Here is a 25,260-nt window from a genome sequence, read left to right on the forward strand (position 1 = left end):
AAAAAACTAACAAAAACTAGTGGTTGTGTTGTGAGAAAATGTGGAGGAGTTCAAGGGTCATGAATGCTTGCGCAAGGCACTTTATAAAACCTTTCAGCAATATTTAGTCGGTGCAAGTTTTTTTAACAATAAAATGAGAGGTGGCACCTTTCTGCCCACATCAAACTCAGCATGGTGCATACTGTGAGGTTAAATGAGTCTAAACTGGCTGCAGGAAACAGTGTCCGCTTTTATACCCACAACTGAATGAATGTCCTTAAATCACATTTTTGGTCATACTTAAGACAGTTGCGGATTTTTCCACATGAGGGCGCTGCTCTCCTGCTTTGTAATATTTTTTTTCTCATAAATAGGTCGACAATACCACTTGCTTTAAGACAAGTCTCGCAGTTTTAAATGCCTGCTCTTATTATCTTTGATAATCGATGCAGCTTGGCAGTTCATGGTTGATTTAGACTGAGATACATTTTTATGGATGAAGACATGAATTATCCTGGATCCATGTTTATTTGGGCACTGTTGCAGCATTTATTTACATGTTATTGTAACAGTTTTTTCTTTTTGACTTCAACTGTTTTTGCTACACGGGGACCTTGGTGAAGCAGCAACTACACAACGGTTGTTACAAAACATCGCTAAATTACATTAAAGCCAGACTGAAACCAAAGGCTCCTCTAGTTTGTACATAAGGCTATGACGGAAGACAAAAAAAAACATCAGCATTTGAAGAAGCTATTTAAACATGCAGGAAATGCAACAAAAATGGGCATTAGGCACATTACACAGGCACTAATGAAAGTTTTACTTGACTCCTTCATCAGAATATCATACATTTACCCTGCGTCCAGGAAGCAGTTCCTCTGAGCAGCGGTTTATGAGGGGATTTATTGGCACATCTTCTGGAAGTAGGGTGAGACGCTTGGCATTGTGCTAAAAAACTGCATTTTCTTATAGATGAGAAACTAAAAAACCTAAAATCAAAACGACTGTGAAAGCCACAGAATGAAAATTTCAGCAACAGCACATATAATCTTTCCAGTGCTCCCGACTGGGGCTTTTGTTAGTCAAGCACTAACAGTACGAGTTTGCTCAGGTGTAACATTGTGCATGTCTGTTGATTGCTGTTCATGAGAAGGTCAAGACCATCCACAAACTTGGAGGGGAGGCTGGGGCAGCGGGGTCCTCGTTTAGGGGAGCTAACATTACTGCACAACGCTACAAGCCGAAACACTAACCCGAAACGTATCTCACACTGAAAGGCGTGACGGCACTAAGGAGATACAACAAGTCACGACAACAGCTCTCAGGTCAGCTAAAGTGATGTGGATGCACAAACCTGGAATCCAAACGACACGTGTACAGCACTTTTTTTTTTGTTTTGTTTCTTTTTTAAACAGGAACAAAGCTGTACCGGAATATTCTGCATTCGGTTTGTGGGGAAACAGTCTCGCTTCCTGATTAAGGTCTGTCTGGCTCCACGGATCACAAAATGAGTGTTAATGAATATTACAGACCAGATCGCTTCTGCGTGTTATGGAGATCGCCGAAAGACCCGGAGCGGGGTCAACGACACGCTCCTAGTCCACGTCTGACGCGTCGTTGTCCGACAGATGGTAATTGGAGCCTTTGACGCGGATGTACTCGACCTGCCGCCCCTCGTCTGAGTCAGAGGCGCCGCATGAGCAGAGCTGGTTTTCAAACAACGCCTCGATCTCCTCCAGGCGCCGCGCTTTGGTTTCTGGCAGGCAGCCATAGATGAAGAAGAAACCCAGCAGGGCCATGCTGGAGTACAGGAAAAAAGCTCCTGGGGTAAACAAAAAGCCGGTGGTAAAAAAGTTGACGCTTCCACATTTCAGACTTTTCTTCAAAGTGTTTGTTCTATAAATGTACTTGTTCTCATTCACCATCTGGAAAGCAGTCGTACATAGTCTGGATATTAAGCATTTTTCAGTAGACGTTTTTATGCTTCTATTAATCTGGGACAAACTTCCAGAAAAAAAAAAAAAAACTGCAGAAACAATGCCTTTAAATCAAGGCTAAAACTGTTTAGAGTTGCCTTTGAATAATAATAATAATAATTGAAAAATCAATCAGTATATTTGATGTATATTTGCTTGATGATGTAATATTTATTGCTTGTGTATTATGTTTTCATGGTATAAAGCACTTTATCTTTTGTGGTCATTTCTTTTATGACCCTTTAAAAAAAATGCTAATTTTGTCATTTTTAATATGAAAAAATAGGAAATTCCAACATGGAGAGGATGTGTAAGAACCCTCATAAAAGAATCACTGGTTGTGACAGCAGATCCAAGAAGCAGTTATTACAGGATGTTAATTTACCTCACTGAAATATTGCTGTCAGACTGCCAGCGAGGATATGATGTGGAGTAACAAGTTCCTGTCAGACTTTCATTACAGCAGGGTTAATATAACACAGAGAACTACAAAACGCATCTGGTGATAGGAATTCATTCATAAAATGCCAAAGGTTTAATGAGATATCCTAGCTGCTGTGATCTCCATTTCCTCCATGTCAAAGCAGATCGACGTTTTTCTTATAGCTTTGGATAATTGTACGTTAAATACCACCTCAACATCAAGCTTTTTTTAAATTTATTTTCCACCTAGGCGAATGGGTTAACAACAGGTTAAATCAATCATTCGCTCAGGAAGCCTCAATCATCACCTCTGATTGATTGATTTTCTACTTTCACTAAAGGGCAACCTCTGTCTGTCTGAGGAGAAACGACAAACAACCTTGCAAGGTATCAATCCTTTCCTTTTAAAATGGTTTTGACTCAAGATGTGTAGATCTTGCTTTATGTGTTACACTGAAAATGATAAACATCAACGACATGAAAATACTGACCATAGTAGGTGAGGTACTGAGCCAAATGGAGGAAGGTGAGAGACACCAAGACGTTGAAGGTCCAGTTGACTCCAGCAGCGCAGGCGTTCCCTGTGCTCCTCGCCCATAAGGGATAGATCTCCGAGTTAATGGTCCATGGCATTGGTCCCATTCCTGGTAGAGAGAAATGAACCGTCAGCCTCAATAGGTGTGATTAGTGTTATGGAGTCAGAACATTTTTTGAGGAAAGAGATTTCTAAATTAGCTGCTTCGATTTTTAAGTGATCTTGTTCGAAGACTACCTATCACAACTAACAAGTTATTCACATGAACATTCAACTTGAGTTTTCTAAAGACCAACAAAACGCAACGGCAAACTTAATCTTTCGGATAATTTATCAAATGCTGTTCTATGCAGATGACATAATGGTGTGTTGTTAATACCCAGTAGTTTTTGAAGTGCTTTAATTTCAGTAGTTTTGAAGTTGATTTAGATTTCGGTTTAGCAGCTTGATTTTACAGGGTATTCTCCAGAAGGTAACCTGGATTCGAAAGTTGTTTATCTGCAAAAAGTTGTTCATCTGCAGCAGGGACTGAATGAGTTTTCCAACGCACAACAAACTAACCTGATTTGTTTACATGTATCGAATAAAAAAAGTTTGGCATCTCATTTACTCAAACGCAACACCAGTTCTGGGACATACTTGGACCTAAAAGAAGTGAAGAAGTGTTTGTGTCTCTTTATCCTCTCTGGCCTCATTAACTGCTTTATACTACAACACCAACTTTTGCATTTAAAGTACTACTGAATAGACTACAGGAAATTAATTCAGAGTGCAGAAATAACTATACTGTACCTTTTACTATTTATAGTAAAAGGTACATAAAGTCCTTAGGTAAATTTCTTAATTTTTCAGATTTAAGATTGATACATGAACACATATAAAATGATAAATAAAAAAAGGTGCATAATGGATTCTAGATGAATAATCTCCTCCAAATCTTTCTGAGTGAACAGTTTCATCCTCTTACCTGGAGCAAAAGCAGCCAGGTAGAGCACCAGCCCCAACAAAACCAGCCAAGAATATGAGGTGGGACAGTAGTTATAGGCCCAGTAGGTCTGATCTCTCATGAGAGTAGAGTTTGAACATCTGAAAGAGGGAGACACATTACTTATGGCTTCTGTTCAGCAGAATGCGGGTTCTGAAGGGAACGCGTCTCGCCCTGAGATCCGGTACGTCCCGTGAGCCTGCCGGGACTCACGCCTTGGGGGCCACCGTGACTCACCTGCCCCACGCCGCTCGCTCGGTGGTGGCCTTGTTGATCGGCACGCAGGAGGAGGCCAGGAGAGTCGAGCCATTCTCACGGTAACAGAAGCCACAGCGAGGGTCCAGCATGCACGGCTCACACATTCTGCACACCAGACAGGAAACGCACACATAAGAAAAGTGATCCACCGAAGCAGAGAATGGCGCCCTGGGAAAGCCCCTCATGTCGCTCTCCAACCAATTAAACTGCAAACAGTAACTTAGTTAACAATAACTAAGGGAAACTTACCCCATTATAACAAGTAGTTATAAACTTATTCAGAGGATAACTGACAGACGATATATTTTATTTATTTTCTCGTAATTATTGTAGTTATTTGCATTCCTAAGTTCTTTGTGTTACTTTCAACAATCTTTTAGCTTGTTCTGACTGTTTGTAGTTACCACTTCACATAAATTGCGTTTAATTAATATTAAACTTTGATATTTACTTTTAACTCTGACAAAAAAAAAAGTAGGAAAAGAAGAAATATTTAAGTGTAAATAGCTTTTCACACTACTGAGGTAATAATGATAACAGAAAAAAGCAGGCAGTGATGGTTCTGAAACTGATGGTCGCTAAAAGCATGTGTGGGAACACGGAGTGGTGAAAGCACTCATCTCTTCAAATTACTCGTGTTTTTGTGTGTGTGTGTGTGTGCGTGTGTGTGTGTGTTGAGGGTAGTGGAATTACAGGGAGTTGGTTCTGGTCAGTGAGTACATTAGGCGTTTTTCATCATAATGAGTGTTTTATGTTTTACCCAGGAGTTTTGTCTTCTCTCTTTTTTAGTGAGTCAATTGGAACATAGAGGCATCTGATCTCTGTCTCACATGAAGAAATACTGAAGCTGTGTGTGTGTGTGCGTGTGTGTGGGTGTGTGTATGTAGCTTGTGGAGACAAGCTAAGCCAACTGTAGGCATTTGGAAAAGAAAAATTAATCCCATGTGGAACGAATGTGACATCAGTAGCAATAATCAAACAACTCTGGTTATAAAGTGTTGCAATAAAGTGGTATGTTTTAAATATTAAGGAACTAAAAGTTGAAATACTTCACTATTAAACATTTACAAATGAAGACAACACTGTTGCCTAAACCCTGGATAAACGGGTGAAGCTCAGTTATGCACACGCACACGCACACACACACACACACACACCCACACACACACACACACATCTTTTTGAAAGTATCCCAGACATTTCAGTTGTGGTAATTGGGGTCAGACTGGTGGAGTGCCTGCATAACACATTGAAATTTGTAGCAGAAATGTGACAAAGCATGAAACCCCCCCCACTTGTTTTCTGTCATCAGTAGAAATAATTAGCTGAATAAAACCATGAAGGGACCAGTGCGTCACGTCAGATGTTAAGACAGTTACTGACCTTCTAGACACTCAACTTTATTTAAAAAAATAACATATTTTGGCTTAATTATAAAGGAAAAAAGGCCACCACGAACCCTTAGAGAAACATTTAATTCACAATTGTGAAAATAATAAAATGTAAATCGACTAAATCCAGTGTGGTTCTCAATTATTCATTTATTTATTGTTTATTCTGTACTGTTTGCGATTCTTTCAAAAGTAATGTTTACATCAAATTTTTGTTTATTTACCTCCAGAAAGAGTGTTGATTTAATTCCAGCTAAACACCAAACCGTGTTTCTGTCATTAAATAAGAGCAAAAAAGCCACACAAAAAAACCTTGACCCCTAACGCTTTTTAATAATTAAACAGCCAAAAGGTCAGCTACTCGCTTATTAGTAAACACTATAAATAGATAAAGGTTATCTCAGACACCAACGGTTCCTGACACTGTAAGAAATTAAACATCTGGGTCTGTAATCTGCTGAAAGTCACCGCTGCACTTTATGCGTTACCTCAGTTTCATGCTTTCTAGCACACACAAAGACTACAATGACGTTAGAAAGGCAGCTTTAAGCAGACGACAACGTAAATAGGTGAGGTATGATTTATTATCAGCACATGTTCAAATATGACATGTGAACCTGAATGCTGCTCCCAATCACTGCAGAAGTGAGTTGGAAACCCCCATCCGACCTGGATTTGGGCTTTTACTCACTGGTACTTGGAGCAGGTGGAGTTGGCCATGACCGGGTCCAGAGGGTGGACAGTAACTGGAGGACTGTGCTGAGCAGACATGAGGAAACCTACGGCCAGCAGGCTTAGACTCAAACACGTACCTGTTGAGCAATGAAATGAGGATTAGTTTGTTGCCCGGGAGTCGGCCGCTGATCTCCCTCCCTTTGTGTCTCACCTGTAATGCTGCCCAAAGTGAGCTTCCTGCGGCCCACCCTCTCCACAAGCCACACCCCCAGGAGGGTGAACAGGAAGTTGGTGAGGGTGGTGAGCCCTGCCAGCCAGATCGCCAGCCTGTCGTCACGCACTCCCGACATCTGCAGGATGGTGGCGCTGTAGTACCTGAAGAAACGGTAAGAGGAGAAAAAAAAAGACTGTAGCCTCTCTGTCGCTGAGGTTTCCATAACATATTTCACAAGCGCCGTCAAAGCCAAGATTGTTTTAATTCTTTGTCGATGAAAAGCTGAAAAGCGTCTGCATGTGTGTGAACACTTTGCTGAACCACATTGTTTAGCGCTGCAGCTAATAAGTAATTCTGACGATTATTCTGACAATTAATCAAATAATCAGATTTGAAAATGGGCACATTCTGCAAATTTTTCATTGAAGCCTTTTTTTATATCATTTTGGAAATGAGACGCAAATAAACAAATAATCATACGTATGTTTAATCATTTATATTTTATTGTTGACAATTATTTGTATAATCAATTCATCGCGATCGATCCGATTAGTCGCTTCTCCCCTAACATTATTCTTCTACAAAAAGCTACATTTTGGTCGGACCTAATAGCGCCTACAAGTTACTTTTCATTGTCAGCAGGCCAAGTAAATAAACCGACTGCAACCTCTCCTCTTCAACCGCTCATCCAGCAATCAGCCTCCCTGCTTCAGCGCCATCCACTCATGAACAAGACAGTTTGCCAGGCAGCTATAAATAGTTGTGGCCCCAGTCAATCTCCGCGGCTCTTCCTCTCTCATACTGTGTCATAATTATACCAGGGACTCGGTGCCCCATGTTGCCCCGTGTAGGCAGATTGCCTCCAATCATCATCAAGGCCTCTCATGGCAGCTCGGGTCAACGAGACCTACGTCTGCAAATGGGCCTGTTTTGTTCCCCAATCTTTAGTGAACTCCTCTACAGTTCAGGTATTTGTATTAAAACATCTCTCTTGTTATGGAGGACAATTTCACATGATGAAGAAATGAAGCTCTTATTTTTTCAGATTTTTACCTTTTCTTGTTCTATTATTGGCATTCTGGCAATGCCCTTTCTGATTATATTGGGGAAAAATATTAATGGGATGAAAATATAATCAAATAATTGTAATTGTGTGTCTTGTTTAGCTTGATCGGAGTGTGAGGGAACTTTGGATTTTATGAGCTTACGTGACAAAGCGCCTCATAGTCGTAACACACGGTGGAGGATCTGTAATGCTGTGGGGTATAATCATTTCAAATCTTGCCCGTATCAAAGAAATGCTCATCAAAAACAAAAATCCAACAGATTTTTCACGTTATAATATCTTATGAAGCTTATATACCAATGAGCGTTTTATGAAGAATACGCAACCTGAGTCGGATTGAAAAGCTTCAGCCCGTCAGTCGTGTCGTCGGCTGGTATTATAATCTTCACCATGGGGTAAAATGAGCCATTTTTTACTGTCTGTATGAGGAAAAGATGGGAACCTAATGGACAAGGAGTCCAAATGCGACGCAGACGGCGCCGCAAGAGGGAGACAGTCATTAAAGGAAAAGCCGAACTTAACCATCGTCTGCCTCTCTGCGTCTTTGAAGGCAGCTCTGGATTCTGCTTTTCATCCTTTCCACAGCATCTTTTGTCCTCTCTCTCTTTTCTTTCCAAAACAGGATATTTAATTGACAGACTGGCATAATAGCATCGTGCATTTTACTGTCATGGGAGTCAACAAGCTCAAACAAACAAAAAAATGACAAAAAAAAAAAAAAAAAGCAATGAAAGTGTGGTGTGGAGAAAGTCAGTTATCTACAGACATTTATGACATGACAGAGAAGTCAGGAAGGGATTTATTCGTTTTTCCACAAACTTCTATTTTACTTCCGTCGCAGCAAATGCGTTCATCAGAGAGATGCGCAGCAGACATGGCAGTGGGATTTGGAGCAGCAGCAGGAGAAACTAAAGCTCTATCTCTGGGTGCAGCGGTCCTTCACAACCTGCTGCGCCCCATCTCCACCCCAGCATTGCACTGATTACACCACACACACACACACACGCACAAACACACACACACACACACACACACCCATGTACACAAATGTTAAGATTTACAAAATGCCCTCTGAGACTTTCCCTTACCATTTCGTCGGGAACAGCTGGTTTGAACTGATTTTCACAAACTTAAAGCTGCTGTCACACTGCCTTATCGTATCATGTGTGGTGTAATTAAAAGAAAAATCATGACAAGCAGGTCTAAATATGAGAAATTTTTGCAGATCTTGAGTAACCGTGTCTAGTGCATGTGTATTGAGATCAGTAGGGTGGAAATCACAGTATTCTGCTGTGTCAGGACCAGGTACCTCACTTTTGATGTTAATCAATAGTCTTATTGTGTTATTGTCCCATCTTTAAGACCAACTGACATTAAATATGGGGCAGGACAAAAATTTAACACTTTTTGTTTTTTCCACAAACTTTCATCAATTTGGTAAGAAATTGGATTTTCTGTAATCTCCACTTGGCAAACGACAGGTTGACTACCTTGGTCAAACTGAAATACAAAAAGCTTCTTTCAAACGGTTCAGAAAGTACAATTATACATTTTATGTTTAATAATAAAACATGACGTCACTCAAAGCACAAAACATAGAGATGAATAGATCTGCCCTTGTAGACTGGGCACATTGTCACCGATACCCCATATAGAATTTTTTCTATCGGCACGGATACAGAAATTAATATTGTATCGGTGTCTCTCTCCCACGCAATCCAAAACCCACCAAAGAAACTTTAACAGCAAAGATTCTCAGTCTCAAACTTTTTATCCACCAAGTGATGACAAATCAGCTTAATTGGCGCAAACATCTTGAAATGTTCAATAGAATCGGAGATTATAGTTCATCCAATGCCGCAGTTTAAATTTAGAGGGTGAAATGCATAAAAGTACCTCTGGGTGTTGCATGGCAATAAAGAAAACAGTTGCATTATTCTCTTTTCTCAGTATTCTTTCGTAGTACTGAGTGACATGAACCTTCAAGGTTTCAAACATTAGTCCTGACAGCATGCGACACCTCTCAGCCCGAAATACCTACAGGTGTGAACACATGTCACTGGATGACAGGAGAACCAACAGGAAGGACTGATAAAACAGCAGCCTAAGCTAGCTCTCTGTGTGGCAGCCACTGGTTTCTTAATTCTGTTTTTATCTCTCTTTCTTTTTATCTGTTCAGCTTTTAAGAAAAAGGCATTGTTACATGAAATTGCATGACGGGATGAATGCAAGTTTTCAAGGTTCCAGAGGCGTTTCAGTCCTTTCCTCAATAAATAAAACCTCCAATTCATTTAGATTGAATTGAAAATGACTTGAGGTCATACTGTATGTAGTGCAACCACAAACAATATGACTCAAAGAAATTGATGAAAGGGCTGATTGTATAACAACTCAGATTTATCTCAGCGAAACTGTACTCCCAAAAAGTTGGGTACAGAAAACTGCAGTTCATTTCATAAGCTGAGTTTCTGTTACAAAAAACACAATTTCGCATTTGCCCTGTTTCCGCTAAGTAAGAAGCCCATCTGGAATCACATGTGGATAAGTTTGCTTGTGCAACACGTCAATATAAAACATGCCGCACCGTCATCCCGACCACTTCCTGTTGTCTTCTCCTTCGCCGTTTCCGCCAGCGGTAGCATCCTGTGGTCGATTGTGTGACTTGTATGATGTGAAAAAAGTGTTTCTGTTTCACGCTTGTAAAATAAACCAAAAAAGAAATATTCATATTCTGAGTTCAGTACACAGAAAGTCTGTTTAGTCATATTACCTTTTCTCTCAAAAACAAATGCCATTGGTTTATTTTGTACACCAAGATCCGACAAATCTCTTATACATTCAAGAATTCCAAAAGATAAAGGTATGTGTAAAAGCAGGGAGACAGATGAAGCCTAAAAGTTGGTATTTATTTCCTCTTTTTTTCTTTTAATTGAGTGGTTTGAACTGGAAAAACACCTGATGAGGCGACAGCAACAAAACTTAACACAGGGTTGACCTTTGGATAGCTCTTCGAGGTTTTTTGGCCTATTTTTTATGTGCAGCGAAAGCATGAAGCTGAGTCATGGCTGACATTTTCTGGCACATTTCGGGCGGTCCGGGGACTCTTGGGAGGACGCAACATGCAGTATAACGGGCCATGCTGGGCGGCTTCGGGTTATTCAGACAGGAAAGTAAAGATTTTTAGACTCCAAGGCACAGATAACAGAAAAAAATATTGATTCGGTCTATGACAATATCACTCTTAATTCTTGATTTTAAACATTTTAAATATATCCCGTATTAACATTTAGCACAAGTTGTACGACTTACTTGTATCAGAAAACTCATGACCTTTTGTTTTGTAAGCAGCAGTGTGAGGGAGGCAGTGAGTAAGAGAGAGCAGGGGGAAACACAAGGAGTCATTAGCAGAACAGGAGGTGAGAGAAAGACTGAAAGGTGAGAGGAAGAACAAACGGAGGGAGAAAAGACAAAAAGGATGAACGTAGGTGGGAAAGCAAGAACAAACGGACAGCCAGGAGAAAAGGTGTGGAGACGAGAGAGAGAGAGAGAGAGAGAGAAACGGGGAGCATGCGCGTGAGACACGAAGAGACGGAGATTCTCCAGGGAAGTGGCCTATTTTTCAAATGAATGCATATGAACACTGAGCTGCATCATGTTAATGCTGGAGCAGAAATCATTCAGCCCAAATGGATGAGACCGGCTGTTCTGGTTCTGAAGCCACTGTTCATCCACACAAAACAAAAATCCACTTTGGTTTTACGTCTGCTTCACTCCTGGAAGTGAAAAAAGCAACATTTTCAAAGACTTTGTTAGACCGTGAATCCATTACAGAGATGTGGAAGGTCCGTCTTGTCCAGATGTGGGAGATAATCCTCGTTGGCGGTCCTGGACGCTCCGTCTCCCAAGAGCCACTCCATTCAGCTCTCCAGGCAGAGTAAGGGAGAAGCTCCCAGGAGGCATCATTATTGTTTGTCAAAGCCACCTCTGCTGGCTTTTCTCGGGGTGAAAGTGGAAAAGCAGTAACTCACCACTCTGGTTTCTGAGCAGCTCAGAGCTTCGGATATTCCAGGAAATGGAAAAAAATCCAATGAAATAAATTGAGAAAAAAAAAATTTCATTTTAATGGGTAAAATCTCTGAAATCCAAAGTTTCTAATATAATCAACACTAAAAGGGAAGACCTGCAGATCTGTCATCCAAAATATCAAAAAGTTGCCTCTGAAAAACCCACTGCAAGCCTTTAGGTTTACTCCAAATCTTTAAAAAAAGTGTCTTTAAATGATGCCAGGGTGTTTATTTCTTCACATTTAAACCGAAAAACAGTTTTTCAGTCAAAAACTCTCAAAAACGTGAAACCCAATCGGTACAGTCATGGCAGATAAGATATGATTGTTAATTAAATAAAAATAAGGGCAGAAATTGAAAAGCTTGAACCAAAAAAAGAGAGTTCTATTTAAAATTCACTAAACACTGAAGTCAAATCACAATTTAAAGGGTGAGTAAGTTCTGTGCCAGATTTCCCTGGGGGTACGGTAAGCGTTCTCGGCACCCTTTGCTGTTGTGGTTATGTTCTGGGTGTCGTTGCTTCCACTGGTCAGTTTTGCTGTTGACACAGGCCAGTTGGCCTTCACAGATGGTCACCAGACAAATGTCATGTTGGAAATGTCACACGAAGCCTGTTTTACATGGTCACTCTGTCGGGTGGCCCGCCGGGGGAGCTGGCTCTCTGTTCGGTACACAAAGAGAACAAAAAAAAAAAAAAGAAAGAAAGCTTTTTTTGCCACCTCACGCTTCTGTTTGCCCGTTTTGAAGTTGCTCAATCAAAACATCTTGCTATTGCTTCAACTGGATTCTCAGCATGGCCTCATGAACGAGACTCATTCTAATTCTCCCCATTAATCAAATGCAAAGAGAACGACTCCAAGTCACACGACATGCACCACAGCGTGAGGAGTGATTCATTTGCAGATGAGAGGTCTGTCGAATGTGTGCACACATTCTTATACTCAGTAAAGTCTCATAAATGACATTTACACAAGCCACACAGGACTGTGGTTATGTTCTCTGATTGCACATGGCATCTCCCTTCATCCGTGGATAAGAAAAAAAAAATTCAAAACAAAGTGATTGCAAAGAAAAATGGTTGAAAACATTGTGCTAGGAAGGTGTTTCCACCATTCAGGTCCATTCGGAAGAGCATACAGAAAACAATAGAAGGGAAAACTAATCTCGTTTACAGTTTGGGGACATATTTAAACGGACGGTTTAAAGGGACAGATGACAACTACAAAGAAAATACACGGCGGTTGCAGGCAAACGTGATTGAAATGGCTGATTCAACCGATGACATCCACAAACACTCAAAACAAGCTCACTGTGTCTGGCAACCCATAGACCGGAAACCACTAAACCCTCCAATTCAAGACAAATGCAATCAAACTTCGAGAACCTTTTTGAACACCATCATAGCACACTGATGACAGAGAACCTTTTACGTTCGTCCAATAGGGTTCGATGGAGCCTCTCGACAAAAGAGAGGGTCAATGATAGAAAGACACCACCAGTAAGGCAGCTACTTCGACAACTGCATCCCACCTCCCCCACCAAAACCATTATTCCAGCACTCAGAATTCTTGCACAACCCGCCACCACCTGGACATGTTCCACCAGCATTGGTGGTCACCAATGTGGAGCTTGACAGAAGGGTCAATCTTCTGGTGTGGATTAGTCTGCTGACCATGAATTCATGATACTTTTCACTAATTTTGTTGATATTCCACAGTTCTACATGTGGTGTTCTGTTTTATATCTTTGCTTATACCTCCAGCAGATTTGCGCCCAATTTGCTTGTTGGTTTGGTGTTAGGAAAATTATTATCTTAGTTCATTTACTTTTATATTGGCTGGTTATGTTTTCATATTATTCCGTGTGCTGTTTTCTTTCCCTTTCTTTTATTGTATATTCTCAACTGTCTTTTAGAGTGTTCTCTTGTAGGTTGGAAATGCCTCACACATTTCTGTGTTAACGAGCCACAATGATCTTTGTCTGTATCCTGAGAGTGGTCATCCTTGTGTCCTAACAATGGGACATCAACGGAAGACTTCCAGAACATCCTGTAGGATAGTGCATTGGTCAATTGTTTGCATGTCTGAGTGAGAAAGCCAACCTCTTTGTGTATTCACATAATAATAAAAGGCAGTTGGGGACTGAGAACCGACGGAGTTGACCTCGAACAGAGTTTGGCAGCGGTTCTCTCCGCCTCGAGCTCTTCTCCCCTTTTCTGCGGAAAAGTAATTTGTGTCTTTGGTTGATTCTTGCAGGTTGGGGAACAAAATAAACCCAACATTTGGTCACAGAAAATACGGTTGACCGTACATGTTGGTGCTTGAAAGCTTATTTTCCAGGACGTTCTACGTTTCTGGATAAATGTGATGTAAGATGTTGTTATTGTCAGTCAGCAGGACAACATCCAGAGTTTAAAAACAGCAGTACTTGGGACAGGAGACCATTTCTTCTGTTTTATAATCATACACTGCAGTGGCCACCAGCTCACCACGACCTTTACTTGCATGATTATGAGGATAATTGAATCTAAATGATCCTGTGGCTAGTTTGAATCGATGATATCTACGTCTTCCTACGGCTGGATGACATCAACATTTATGAGCAACCGAGATAGAGATACAGTGCAAATACAAAATTACAGCCTATATTTATCTCAATGCAGCTGCCCATCCCTTCATTTGTTGAGGGGACAATTAGGCAGGAAGGAACACTGAGATACAAACACATGCAGGTAGAATGATAAGCTCCTTCTTCTTCCTGACTGATGTATTATTTACCAATCTGTTGCTTCTCCCTCAGGCCAATAAGACGGTTTATGAATATTAAATAAGTGCTGGCATGTCAGGGCAGAAAACTTATTTATATGGCATCCGGGGTCCAAAGAGTGAGAGTACCTGACATGTAAGTTCAGATCAACCCACCAGGTTGTCTGTAGCCTCTCAATCTACGCATGTTTGCCCAATACTTTGGTGCTCAACTGTTGAAGCCATAAACTGGGATTTCTGGAAGTAGAGAATATGTATTGCCGTTGACGCTTTATGTTCTATTGACCAACTATAACACCGAAGTGGAGAGGTGTGTCTCCTGTTCAGATACAGGATTATTTAACTGCAGATTTTTCAGTGGCATTAATTTAATGCTTTACCGCGTAACTCAAGATTAAAATGAGAAACAGTTGGCAATAGAGGCTTTCTAAAAAGAAGAAAAGAAGTGCAATCAACACAAAGTAAAGTCCATCTGAGCTGACAGGTAAACTGACATTAATCAAACAATCAACCGGACGGTCCATGGTAACTGAAGGAGATGCAGAGCTTTTAGGTTTTAAACCTTTACACTTTTAAAAAAACAAGCTTTGTTTTTGACTTTTCTGTAAAACTCAGCTTGAACGGGGGGAACATTTCTGGAAAATTTTCACCCAGACAAGGAAGGGACACAAAATGTTACAGAAACTGTGGCTTACTAATTATGGAGCTGAAATAACCTTCCACTAAGAAGTAGGATCGATGTATAATTCTTGAAATTTGCTGCTGTCAACCTGTCATGCATGGGGTCAAGGGTTAGATATTGTATAACATTGCTTTTAAATACCTCAGCACCATCTTATATTGATGAAAGTTTACAATTCTCCACCATGTAAAATCCAAATAATATACACTCTGTTTGTGGTTGTCATCTGATTAAAGGTGCAAATACCTTTGCAAGACCCTGCAGCTTCAACAGGTTGATGTGAAAAATAAATAAATAAAATAAACAACCATGCATGGACGTAAACGCATCTGTGCAAAAGCAGAGCCACTAAAAATGGAGCCTTTACTAATGACAGGAAGTCACTCTACCCACTTGTCATCCCATGTTAGCGAAAGCCCCTAAACTGGTTCAACTTATTGGTGTGTGGGCTCATCCGAGACGTAGTTGCCCTCGGTGCTGTGTGTGCTTGTGTTAGAGGCTTTTCACTGCTCCACCAAGATTAACTTCATCTAAGTTTGGTTGCATAAATGCATGTCTTTAGCTGGCACACCGCCGCTGATGGGAGAACTAATTGGCATCTGAGCCTGCACGACCAGAACCAAGTGTGTTCCGTGTGCGAGTGTGGGAATGAAGCGGCACGTCGGATCGTCCAAACGGCACCTCTGAGCGTGTAAAATGCTTTTTAATGCCGAGATCCGAGCGGCGTGGTTTGAATTCAGTCGGAATGTCTTTGGCACCTGAGGTCTGAAGAGCCGTTTCTGCGTATTTTTTTAATACCCTGGAAATTAATATTACGCAAGGAGGACAAGATGAAATACAAAAAAAAAAGCAGTTTTCATGATGCTTCCCTTTATTGCGTCACATTGTGTTTTGCCAATGTCGGCAGAAACGCAAGAAATTTGTCAGCGTGGAGATAATGCCATTAATGTTAAGTGGAAGTAGATGGGCCAATATGAGAAGATCACTGACCACTTTACTGTGCCTCTGTACTTTCCAACCTCTCCATCACAATTTGCCCTTCATGTCAGCTCCTTGGACTCATTTGCAGTACATTTCTATTTCAGGTCAGGACTTGAATTGCAGACTATTTTAGAGCATATTTGACTGAAAAGGGGAAAAAAAAATAAAAAAATCTGTAAACTCAGCCAATCTACTTCTGTCAAGTCCCTGTGATGAGAGACCAGAGTGCAACAGCACAATGACAGACAATATGTGCCTTTCTAGAGTCGTTTGCATTTCTTTTGACGGTCTGCCACGCTGACTGACTGCAGCGTTTCTTTCCTTTCTCTATGCCAGGCTCGTGGTTTAATCGGTTAAAGCAGCTGGGGGAGCTCGTTTCCAGGCCGTGGTGATTTACTGCCACCTCAGACCTCGTTTATATCTCAGTGACGAACAAGGCTTGCCCGGCGACTTTGCGTGCGCGACACAAGGCAGGTGGTACGATCTGCCAATCTTAACGATTTCCCACCATAAACCATTCCAACCTTTGTTTTTCTCCAAACGGGACCGTAATTTAGCAAATGAACATTGTGTCGAGTTGGGGGGGATAAAATGTAATGACCGAGACCACAAACCCTTTAGGAATGTGTTTACTGAGGCAGAAAATCAAGAAAATTAGGGTTATTTCTTCACAGATTTTCATATTATTATTGTACACGTCTTGACGTTTATGACCCTTGTGTCTGTTTGCTTTTTGACTCAGTCTCACTTGGCAGTAAAACTTATGTAGCGTCTCCAACTGCAAAAGTCCAGATGGCGCTCACCTCATTGCTGTCCTATTAAAAGGAAAATTAAATCTGTCAAAGTTTTTTATGTCCTTTAATTAAAGAAAACGACACAAAGTTGTGCGTGTAACAAAACTATCCTGCTGGACTTCATCAATGTCACCAAGTTTGGAGTCAATGCTTAAAAAGGACATTTTTCAAACTTCCACCTCTTCGTACTCAAGTTGAATCTTGAGTCCCAAACAAGAGTCAAGTCTTGAGATTCACAAGTTAGGTCCAAGCACAGTCTCAAACCCTAAATCGTAGTCAGGTCTCCCATTCCAAATTCTGAGTTTCAAGCCTCAAGATTAGTCTAATCTTAAGTCCCAAGTCAGAAAACACTAATATCACAATTCTAAGTCTTGATTTTTATGAAATCCTCAAAACTCACACCTTGAGGCTCATTACTTTCCTTCATCTTGTTTTGATCTAGCGACAATACTGTTGCTGATCTAGCCACTGTTGGCCTGATTGTTGAATAACTATAACACTGATCAATAAACGACAGCATCCATTATTAGTGCTGCACACTGTGCCGTCTACTTTCTTCTTCTGGAAATGCAGGTCTCTTTGGTCGCCAACTGAACAACCATAAAATCAAAAAACCAAAAGTATTTAAGCAAAAACAAAAGCAAGCAACATGACATTATGTGTGAATGTATCCAAAGAGGCAACATGAGGAAATCTGCAACGATGGTCTCTAACTCCAGTCCTCCAGGACGGGTATCTTGCATGTTTTAGACCAGCGGTTTTTAACCATTTTTGAGGTACTGAACCCACCGATTTCATATGCGCATTCACTGAACCCTTCTTTTGTGATAAATAAAATATGATTTTTTTTTCCAAATTCAAGACATGCTTTTTTCACAGGTGCACAAAATGAGTGATGCATGAACATCACCTTGCTCAAAGAATAAAACCAACACAGTGCATGAACTCACAACAAATTACGGTATTACTTTATTCTGGTCCCCCAAAATATTTTTTTGTTTGCTATTTTACTAATAAAAATGAATTTGGATTTTTTTTTTAAAAATTTCTTTTTTTTCAATTTATTATTTTTTTCTCCGTTTGAATCCACAAAATACAGTTTTACTTTTCCCCGTCTCCATGCAGCTTCAAGAAGCGTTCCCTCAGTTTTGCTCGACATGTTTAGTATGGATGAAAATATTGAGAAAGAAACCACACAACGTACAACTACGACAGCCGTCGACTGCTGCTTGCAGGACTGATTGGCCAAGCAAGTATGTCTTTACTTTCGCAGCAACTCACTGAACCCCAGGGTTTAGATCAAAACCAGGTTAAGAACCACTGTTTTAGACGAGTCTCTGCATTTTAAGTTTCGCGTTGGTCTGGTAATCAATCATTCCTTTGATTCATGCGAATTCAACCAGCAAAACCTTTAAACCATGCAGCCCTTTAACACCAACACTGAACACCACTTATCTGTAAGGAGCCGCAGATGCAACAACTGCATTATTCTTCTTCTGCTTCTCGACTCAAGGGAGGAATGAAAAAATCTAACTTTAAATCCTACATCACCTCAAAGGCTTAAGTTCGGTTCTCTATTTATTGTTCAAAAAGCATTATGTAATTAACCGTTGTTTTGTAGTAGTAAGTAAAGAGGATATTTGCATGGGTTGGGAGCGGTGTAGCCTAACAAGTCGTCCACTAATTGGACGTTTCGATCTCTGGATCATCAGGGCCCGCATGAAATACATGAAATCCAGAATCCCTAATTGCCCTTCATGTTTCATCACCAGTAAAACAAAAAGAAAAAAGAAAAGAAAGAAAGAAAAAAAGGGTTATACATAATTTAAAAAGGCGATGTGTCAAAGCTACAATCCAAACACCAGTGGGGAGTCCACAGGAGGGATATAGGATGCAGGCCGCTTCCCGTTTAAGTGCAAAACTCATTAACATGATTGATAAAAGACATTAGCTGGAGCAGCACAGTGTGAATGTGTGTTTGTACTTTTCAGGTAATTATGCTTCCCCTGTTTTGACAGCGTAACATTCAAGTTTAATTCCTACTGTTCGTGTTTGTTTGACCTATAACGCTGTCATAGACACCTGCAAATCTGCAGAGAATCAAATTAATCAAAACACTCGGCAAACAAGATTAGTGGAATGACTAAAATTTGGAGACCAAGATCAAAGTGAGTTATTTAAACTGACACCTGATAGCTAAAAAAATACATTTTTTAGCATAAACAGTAATCAGCCTTAGTTTTTCTGCTAATTTTAGGTCTGAGTGATTTCTATTAATGTAATGCTTCAAATCCTACCTATCAGGGCCACATGGTATTGTCTTATACCACAAAAGGCTTCTGCATAAAGCAGCACTTTGCACACCTACTGTTATTTCTTTGTTTCTAATGGACTTGATTTAAGCAATATGACAATGAACCCCAGTGAAAAAGGCTCATAATTTTACAGCAACATTTCAGAGTGAAGATCTCACCAATAAATGTTGCTTAGGAAAAAAAAAATTTGATTAGAGTTGACAATTTTTGAATAATAAATTTTGAATAATAATTTTTGAGTAATAACCTAAATTTAGTGAGAATCACCTAAATTTTTGACTACAACAACAATTACAGTCCATTGTTGTTAACTCAATTCAGTCAGCTTTGTTTCTGCTTCTTTATTCTTCTTGTGTAACTTCTGTCCAACTCTTACATTGACTGTAAGAAGCAACATGAGGCTCAGAGTGAAGTTTTCCAGAGAAAACAGTGGAGCGCTGTTAAGCTTCTCAAATATCTTCAGTTGGAATCGTGGAGAGGGCCCAACTTCCCTCAGTCTGTGAAAGACCGTCACTTCGCAACAAGAACCATCTTAAACCTCTTCTCCACCGACATGGCAACTTCCCCAATCAGCCCCGGTGAGTTTTGTTTTGCATTTTCAGATCCCGAGCAGTTCCTTCCTTTGTTTTTTTTTGGAACTACCTGATGCTTAGTAAAAGCCAGACCTAGGCTGGTTTTGCGAGCAAGTGATTTGATTGGCAGCAGACGACAATCTTTGATTGGCCCCAGGGGAGATTGATAATTCCATGGTCAAACCTTGAGGTAAAAAAAATTAAAAATCTCTGGAAACCTTTGGGGAACGCACCCGACTTGGCTGGAACCGAGCCAAATAGAGAGAGATTTGACAACTGCATCTTAACAAGCAGCATAAACATTATGCAACCTCTGCAGCGTTCAGATTTGCTTAAAGAAGACGTGTTGCTGCATCCTCCCCAGCAGGTAGACCTTTTCAGGCTGACTAGCAGATTGGCAGATGTGGGAGTGAGAGAGACAGATAGGCGGTCGGGGCCAGTGTCAGATTTAGTTTGTCCTGCTCGCTGTTCAGTGAGTTGACAGCAGGAGATGAAGACAAATACACGCCCAGAGAGACAGACGATCAATAGACAGACTTTCGTCGAGAGACGTGGAGGAGTGACAGATCCCGAGCTTCACCTGGGGTAACAAAAGCTCAACTTCTGCATGCTATTATTCTCTGAATGCCTTCCGATCCATTCAGCTGTCAAGCAGGCCTCACAACGCACGGAGTCACACTTCCAGCACTCGCGTGCAGACACACCCCGTTCGAGCGCACCGGTCCGCCGGTTGCCAGGCAACAGCGCACATCCCCCGATTGTTTACAAAGCCTTGTAATATAGTTCGTCTCGGAGGGGAGGGCGGGACACAGACGGACGATGCAATCAGCTCAGACGGCACGATAAAGAATGAGAAAGGAGGCTTGGAGGATGGTCCTCCATCCGCTCATGGACGTTAAAGTGCCGAGGCTATTGCTCCCATGTGAAGGACGGGCTTTGAGGGATGAAAGAAATGTTTTGTGATTTGACAGTGAGATGCCAAGGCAAACACGTCCTTTTTGATCTTACGTGCTGAATGGGAATGCCTGACAGCTTTTTGGTAGTGTTTTGATTAAGCTGAAAAGACAAGAAATCCTCTTTTCCTGTTTGGAGTGGCAAAGTCATATTGGTGTGGATTCATAATAGACTGAATACAAGGGTATTGTTGGAGGGGGGTGTCGATTTTCTATTGTCCATATAGAGGTTCACACATAATCAACCTTATTGGAAATGGCAGTTTCAGGTCAGGGCTTGGAACACTGGTTGTGGCAAAGAAGTTTCAACCATATGACCCAGACTGGCCACTCAAATGAATAAAATGAATGTAATAATGATCAGGAAGAAGCCTATTGCTGACTCAAACTCCAGTACGAATGTCCACAGTGAAGCAAGTTCCACTTTTATGTGGATTAACCCCTTACTGCCTGAATTTAAATCAAGCCATGTTTAGAAAAAAAAGTGTTTTTTCTGTTAATTTAATGCTGAGTTCATCAGAGACTGTTATTCTGACTTCTGCACACACAATTAGTGTAAATGTAGGTATGATGCAAATTAGCGACATTGAGCACAATGTGAAAAAAAAAACAGGTTTGGCAGCCTTTGAACTTAAATTCTTGCATTTTTCATGGAAGCAACACTCTTCACTGCGTTTCAAATACAGCTAACTCACTCTAAGCACAGTTCCAGAGGCTTTTATACCTTTACTCAATATAAAGAAAATAGTCTATTTTTGTATTTTTGTTTTGTAAATAATTACTGTGGTTTTCTGTGAAACATCTAAGTTAACACAGAAGAGCTATAAACTGTATCACTAATTTGTATGCCCAATAACCAAAAACAAACATACATGTCTATAGACATACAAGTCTAGTTACATCAAAGTACTCCACTGCTATTTAAGAAACGCCATAAAGATGGCAGGAAAGTTTCTTATGTCATCAACCCACCTTGAAGTAAAAAAAAAAAAAAAAAGACAATTTTGCAAATAAATCATTAAAAGCTTAAAATGACTGCAAGTGCCCCTGCGGTGCGTTTACTGCAAACATAAAGCATGTTCTTCGATGGAAACCGTTTCCCACGCTTCGCATTTACACTCACATGACCGTGTTGATTCCCGAAAGCTGCTGGAACATCTGAAGGCCGCATCCCACCGCTAGAGCTCGGCGAGTCGGGGGGTAGGTCAGCATCCGCCAGATCACAGGGCCATCTGGAGACACCAGCCAAAGCACAGCAGAAATTAATTACCGGCTCAGCTTGACCTCCACACAAGAAACGCTAAAATCCAATAAACATTCAAAACAAACTTCCCTCAATCGAGGAGAAAGCAGCAAGACCCTTGCTGCTGCATAACTGAAGATGGCAGAAACATAAGACCTGAAACAAAGAGTCAAACTGTTGGGCTTTTTAGGTTTTATCCTAAAACTCTACATTTTATTTATGAAGTCATAATTCAGCAAGAAGTGCGATTTATTTAATTTACTTATTTAATTGCAACTTAGTTGCACACATTTGTGTACGTTAATACTTTGTGGGTGTGGAATTACAATGTACTTCATATGGAATGCCAAAAATGTCAGAAATTTTGAGATTAATCAAGAACATTTTTGAGAAAAAAAACGGAAGAGTTCAAAAAGTCTAAAATTTGCAAGAAAAAACTGAAAGATTTGAGATTGCGGATTGTGGATTTGACATATAACGTGGAAATGTCAAGTTTTAACTTTTGCATCTCAGAAATGTCCTTTTTTTTCTTCAATAAAATGTCTCAAATAAATCTCAAAATTTCTGAGTGGTTTCTAGTACAATTTTGACTTTTCTAAGTAATTTCTGAGTTTTTTTATGAAATTTCTGTCAATCTCAAAATTTGAGTTTTTCCTCAAAATTTTTCAACTATTGAAACTCAAAAATTCCCAAGTTTTCTGAGATTAATCTCAAAGTTTGACAGTTTCCTCTCACATTTTCAAACCCAGAAATCAACATGTTTTTGAAAGTTTCTTCTAGGAAATTTCTCAGATTTAATCTCAAAATCCTGAGTTTTTTTCTCGCAGAGTTTCGACTTTACAAACAGAGACGTCCACACTTTTCCGAAAAATTTCCGAAAACGTTTTCAAAATTTCTAAGATTTTTGGCAGAAATTCACTCCTTCTCTCTTTTTTTTTCTATCTATAATCTATAATGGCCACCGTCAATCATAAAGATTGCTGAACGTTCCACATGGAATCTGCCTGAGGCTTTTCCAGCCTTTCTGAAACCATTCCTAAGTGGGAACGTTTATCTCTGGGGAATTAGCTCCCATCGTTCCATTTCAGATGCCGGACTATCTCAGTGTGGGAAGAAAAGAAATATTATCTTCTTAGGCCAAAAAGCGTCTTAAATTGGCACGACAGCGGAGCCACGCTGTGTTCTCCAGCACAGGCAGACAACTGCTGCCTCCAGGAGGAAACGTCTTAATAAGAAGAGGGAGCGACTGGACAGACACTGAAACTACACACACTTACAGGAGGGAACACCCATGTAGAGCTAAAGAGTAAAAACTTTCATATTAATGCATAAATACGAACATAGGACATGAGACACATGCTGGTTATTTGGGAGCAGCTGCGAGTGGGAGGACTCTGGACAGGAAAACATGTCCTTTAACTGTTTGACAAGCGGACCAGGCTGTGTAAAGGACGCCCCTGCTGACACACAACACAGTCCTCCTTTTCTTGGCCGCCTGTCCCATTTCTTTCAGGACATTAGTTTTTATTTTGTGTCGCAAAGGTGCCACTTTTGTAACAGCAAAAGAAATTAGTAGAGATGATAAAATGTCTCATTTTGAGCTATAAAGTTGTTGGGTTTTTTTGTTTTGTTTTTTTTATCCATCTGCCTGGCCTTTCACACTTTAACTCATTTTAAAGTCCCAGAGTGACTCCATGTTCAAAAGCTCGTTTATATCACTTTCTGGACAGTGTGCGTGATGCTCCTGTTTTTGAAAAAAAGACAGTTATTTTTTATGGGGGGAGGATGAGAAGGTTTATCACACAATGCAAAATTTATCATCTGTAACTGAGTAGAAAAATAAGCATATGTTCTGATAAGAGTATGAAATCATCGTATGAAATTCTAGCAACTTTGTTAAAAATGCTAGAAACATTGCTTTAGCTGCATATCCATCCTATAAAAACCAATGATGAAAACTGCATTATCATTAATGCATTTTAGGCAATAAAATGTTTACTTTTTAAAAAGTAATGTATTTGTTTATTTGCATCCTTTAATGGATTTCTAAGAAAAAGTTTTAAGTGGTTAGCTGAAAAAAATCCGGCTAATCGTCAGAATAACTGAGACAAAACGGCTCACTAAAAGCCCGGAAGAGACACTGACGCCCGCGGTGACGATCTCCAGATGTTTCTTTTATAACAAAAACTCTCCTCTACCAATGAAAAGAAAACGCCCAGCGATTCCCACGGCATTAACCCGGTAAAGTTTGATCGGTCGATCCCGAAGGACCGGAGCCGAGGGGCCGTTATCCGATTACCTGGCAGGGAATCAGATTTATGGACCGGAGTGAACTGAGGGGACAGCTTGAAATCCACACGAGGAGAAGTAACTCCACCAGTCGCACACTCACTGAGCAATTATAGAATATTAGGTGTCATTTCTCTTTTCCCGTCTTTCCCCCTAACGAGATCTACGAAGCGGCACGAGGGGTTAAAGCAGCATCCCAAACCCACATGCTGAAACAATCGCAGCTCCATTTCCTCAGATGAGCGCCACCCAGCACTAATTTAATCAGACAACATACTGGAAGGGAGAAAAAAAAACAACAAAAACATAGAAAAAAATTTTTTAAAAAAAAGAAGAAAAAGAAAAAGGATGAAAAACAAACCAGCAGGCAACCAGTCAGGCACAAGCGCAGTGATTGGGTCCCACAGTACTGCAGTAATTGCATGTACGTCTTCCACATTGAAACCTTTCAGCACCATCTGTGTCATTTGTGGCCGATCAATGCAGCAATTATCAACTATTTTACCTTAACGACGAGCGAGCAGAACTTGAGCTCCCTTCTTTAATGTAATGCAAGTCATACTTCCAGGAAAGTTAGAACGTACGCAGAGCTATGCTAAAATACGAGGTTGTTGTGATGATGAAATCCTGCAACCAGCTTTATTTGACGAGACAATGTCGCGATAAATCAGTTAATTGCACCATAAATTAAAATGAGCTCAATAATTTCCACGCCTGGTTTTCTCGTACGTCTCTTTCTACTAAAAACTGGATGAAAAAAAATTTCCTTTTTTTTGAAGGATAATTTTGTTTACAGAGGCTTTAGTTCCCGTTTTATTTGCTGTTTATCTTGTTTTGTTGGTTTCTTTTGGACATTTAATATGCCTTGCACTTTTTGTGTTATACGTTTGTAAGAAATTAATGTTTACTGATTATATTACTAGAATATTGTCTCAAAACAACAACATTATCGTTTATCGCAATAAGGTTTGGGACAATTGATTATCCAGCAAAATTTCTTATTGTGGCAGGCCTGTTCCAGTAGTGTCCAAATAAAAAACTAATCAGTTTTTTTAATGAAAATTGGCAACAAAAAATAAATAACCTGGTTGCATATC

General features: G+C 40.3%; 2 protein-coding genes across 2 annotated transcripts in view; both read right to left on the minus strand.

Moving 5' to 3' along the window:
* Positions 1 to 25,260, minus strand: part of LOC129376078 (ATP-binding cassette sub-family D member 2-like) — a 61,124-nt gene that overhangs the window by 19,961 nt on the left and 15,903 nt on the right. The gene's annotated exons all lie outside the window — the stretch shown is intronic.
* LOC129376079 (proton myo-inositol cotransporter-like) overlaps positions 1,578 to 25,260 on the minus strand; it is a 53,185-nt gene continuing 29,502 nt past the window's right edge. The window contains exons 4-10 of the mRNA XM_055055519.1: positions 21,755 to 21,863; positions 6,437 to 6,600; positions 6,242 to 6,362; positions 4,139 to 4,264; positions 3,884 to 4,002; positions 2,873 to 3,025; positions 1,578 to 1,804 (exon numbers count right to left, since the gene is read on the minus strand). Of these exons, the coding sequence (XP_054911494.1) occupies positions 1,578 to 1,804; positions 2,873 to 3,025; positions 3,884 to 4,002; positions 4,139 to 4,264; positions 6,242 to 6,362; positions 6,437 to 6,600; positions 21,755 to 21,863 (1,019 nt within the window). The remainder of the gene's footprint in view (positions 1,805 to 2,872; positions 3,026 to 3,883; positions 4,003 to 4,138; positions 4,265 to 6,241; positions 6,363 to 6,436; positions 6,601 to 21,754; positions 21,864 to 25,260) is intronic.

This window comes from Poeciliopsis prolifica, unplaced genomic scaffold (genome assembly GCF_027474105.1).
Source record: "Poeciliopsis prolifica strain line A6 unplaced genomic scaffold, Auburn_PproV2 SCAFFOLD042, whole genome shotgun sequence".
Taxonomy (NCBI): domain Eukaryota; kingdom Metazoa; phylum Chordata; class Actinopteri; order Cyprinodontiformes; family Poeciliidae; genus Poeciliopsis; species Poeciliopsis prolifica.